The 3,166-nt window shown below is 27.5% G+C and overlaps 1 protein-coding gene across 2 annotated transcripts; it reads right to left on the bottom strand.

Annotated features, from left to right (window-relative positions):
• Positions 1 to 206: 206 nt before the first annotated feature.
• LOC119672889 lies at positions 207 to 1,094 on the bottom strand. Of its 2 annotated transcripts, none has more exons than XM_038084050.1 (4): positions 802 to 1,094; positions 631 to 715; positions 436 to 518; positions 207 to 368 (listed from the first exon to the last, which is right to left on the bottom strand). In XM_038084050.1, exons 1-3 carry the CDS (start codon positions 1,021 to 1,023, stop codon positions 478 to 480), a joined length of 348 nt encoding a protein of 115 aa, XP_037939978.1. In that variant the 5' UTR covers positions 1,024 to 1,094; the 3' UTR covers positions 207 to 368; positions 436 to 477. The 2 variants fall into 2 exon arrangements, with proteins under 2 accessions (XP_037939978.1, XP_037939977.1); XM_038084049.1 differs by having other exon boundaries at positions 635 to 715.
• Positions 1,095 to 3,166: the final 2,072 nt, after the last annotated feature.

Below are 3,166 nucleotides of genomic sequence, written 5' to 3'. Positions count from 1 at the left end.
TGTCCAATTCGCAACAATCTATTTTATCAATCTTTATATGACACATATCTGCTATATAATATTCTCTTCTGTACATATACAAATCAACCACAAAAAAAACACTTAAGATATCAAAATTACATCCCAAGTAGTACCAACTCTCTAAAAATTTTGACTCATATGTGCGAATTTTAGAATTGGAAAAATTAATGCAATTATTATTCATATTAACTTTACTATATTAAAACATATACACTTTATAAGAGCGTAACAAAAGTGTGAATTTATAATTTTAAATAAAATTAGCATTTTAGTAAGTGGAATAAAACGATTGAAACTTCTTGGTTGATAAGGGGCAACGCGATGTTTTGCAGCTAAATTTTGAAGATCTGTGAACAAAGAACTCAACAGTTTTTATTTATAAATACTTAGTTTTGTTTATGTATATTCACTTACATATGTCTTCCAGTTTAAATAGCATTGCTGTCCCACCCACTTTTATTCCATGTAATAGCTTTTAGAGCATCTACTTTGAATTTCTAAATGAATTTTGCAAACACCAATAAAAATTAATTTGTGATGAATGTAATATATATGTTAAATATATGTGTATATTATATTAATGCATTATTTATATTTATGTATATCTACCTACAGATTCCTCAAAAATAAGCTTAAGGTCATCATTTGTCACATTTTTCTCAAGCTTATAAATCATAAGTGTGTAATTAAAAACCTGAAAATTAATCCAAAAATGTATAAAAACAAATAATAGATTTTTATACAAGTAACATTTTTCTGAAGTCATAAAAACAAAAATACCTTTTTTTGGAAAGTGCGGTGGTCACGATGTGTGTAACTCCATTGCCGCCAGTTGCTCCAATTTTTGCGCTTGGCATAACGACGACGTTCATAGCACAGTTTTTGTTCACGTCTCTCTTTATCGGAGATGATTTCGGCAAGACTTTTATTATAGTCCAATTTACCCATTGCCTTTAATTCATTATCTTTAATAATATTATCTAATGCTCTGTCGAAATCCATTATCTTTGTAATGCGTTTTTAAACGTAGAGCAGAACAAACGGAAAGGAATTTAATTCGAAGAGAATAAGTATCGATCTGTCAAAAATATTTTTTACAATAAAACTGATACTGTACAGTATCAAATTAAATTATGGCCTACTATTATATTGTATTCGATTCCAAGTTTTACAGAAATTAAAATTTTATACCGAAAATAATTGTCAATAAAAAGCTCTATAATGAAAATGTATTGCTAGATAGTTTGTGTTATCTGTCTATTTTAGCGACATACATTATGAATTTTATAATTACATTTGTTAGACTTAATTCAAGAACAACATTTACTCATTTTTTATGAAGTTTAATATAGTAAAATTTTTCGTGGTACTCCTTTAAAAATATTTTTTCCTCCAAAACTTGTATAGCATATCTACACAATTTTTAAAAAATTATAAGTTATTATTTTCGAGTTAATAATTTATTTTTCATTAACAAATTTTATTTTTATTTAATGTATTTTGTATGTGTTTTTTTAATCTGTGATATAAAAAATTGTGTCACTTACTACATATATAGTATTTCCAATAGTCATGCTTTTTGTTGATTGTATTTTGCTTACTACGAACTTAAAATATTCAATAAAAATACCAATTAAATTACGTATATGTAAATATGTAATGTTAATGATAATTGATGAAAATATTTTAAATATCCTGTGCATATACAATATACATAAATTTATAATATAGCAAATTAAAAACGTTAATTTAATATTCACTATAAACCTTTTTTCCATAAATGGCGGCAATGTTTTAATATTTAAATTGGAAAATATATTGAAATTGATCATTTGCCCTAAATTGTTTATTTTTGCAATTGAAAACTGTTTGCATATATTCAACAATTTATTAAATTTTATTTATTTATAATTTTGAGATATCATTTCCCACAAGAACGCAAATAATTGATCGAAATTAAACACCGAGCTGCGTTGACTTAAGTAAGCTCAAAGTGGGCATGTAGGCGTCAAGAGGCATAAGGAGTGAAAGTGTATTTAAATGCACGTGCGATTATTTATGTACTCCCGGCTTCTGTTGACATATAATTTGACAGCTCAATTGTCAACGGCACTTAAGTGCACATCAATCAAAGGAATTACCATTCTTCAATATTCTCAGTAAAATTTTACATTTTATTTTCCATTTTACGAGTTCCCATTATTGCTTCTCCGAATTCGTTTTTATTACAAAAATGCTTCAACAGTCAGAAAAGGTAGTTCATTCAGAAAGACTCGTAAACAAAATACATGAGACTTTCGAAAGGCACGCATCTTTGGAATCTTGAGTGAACGAAAAAATGTGGCAAACATTTTCGGAAAACACTTAAGGTACGCAACAAACTATGCGACTTAAATGCTATAAATTACTAGATGTGCTGCTAATTTAAACGCCTTCGAGTATTTGATTAATTATTTGGCACCGTGATTAATTGTAGGCGAGCAGAGGTGAAATCATTAGAGTCGTTCTAGTTGTTTTATTAAGTAAATTACGAATTTATCTCAGATACATTTTAAATTAACGTGCCATTTAGATAATTAATTGCTGCATTCGGTGAATAAGTAAAGTCGTCTGCGGATTCTATGACTACAGGAGCAATACACACAGATTTTTACGCAAAAATAGTTTTAACTAAATAACTCAGAAGTAAGTTTCCTTGGTGATAAAAATTTTCATTAAATTGAAAGAATTTATTGTTTTTAGTTATAGGTTGAAAAATACCTGCTCGTAAAATAAAATCCCATCTAAATAACTTATTTAAAGAGGAAGTCAGAGAACACAAAATTATAAATGTAGATATGCGAACGTAAATTTTATTTCATTTAGCAATTATGTGTATTATATATGTATCAGTGTTTCTCAGCCTAATAGAAATATTATAACTCAAACAATTCTAAAGCCATTATTTAAGTTTATAATACTTATTCTTAGAAATTAAACGAGTTAAGTCAAATTGAGCCAGAAAATAATAGGCATTCTCTTAAGTTTAACAAGAACTACTGCATAAGACAACCAGTATAAGAGCATAGATGAAACAATTTAATGCATATTGCAGCCAAATTCGATTCTTTTCGGATAACCAGTTTAATCTGGAGGCATTTTCGAT

This window comes from Teleopsis dalmanni, chromosome 1, assembly GCF_002237135.1.
Source record: "Teleopsis dalmanni isolate 2A chromosome 1, ASM223713v2, whole genome shotgun sequence".
NCBI lineage: Eukaryota > Metazoa > Arthropoda > Insecta > Diptera > Diopsidae > Teleopsis > Teleopsis dalmanni.
Note: the sequence above shows the minus strand (reverse complement) of the source record. Positions and strands in the feature narration are given on the sequence as shown.

Coding starts and splice junctions, on each gene's coding strand:
- LOC119672889 (XM_038084049.1), bottom strand. CDS start 1,023: ATGGATTTCGACAGAGCATTAGATAATATTATTAAAGATAATGAATTA. Junction 716..801: donor ACCGCACTTTCCAAAAAAAG/GTATTTTTGTTT, acceptor ATTAATTTTCAG/GTTTTTAATTACACACTTAT. Junction 519..634: donor AGCTTATTTTTGAGGAATCT/GTAGGTAGATAT, acceptor AAATTCATTTAG/AAATTCAAAGTAGATGCTCT.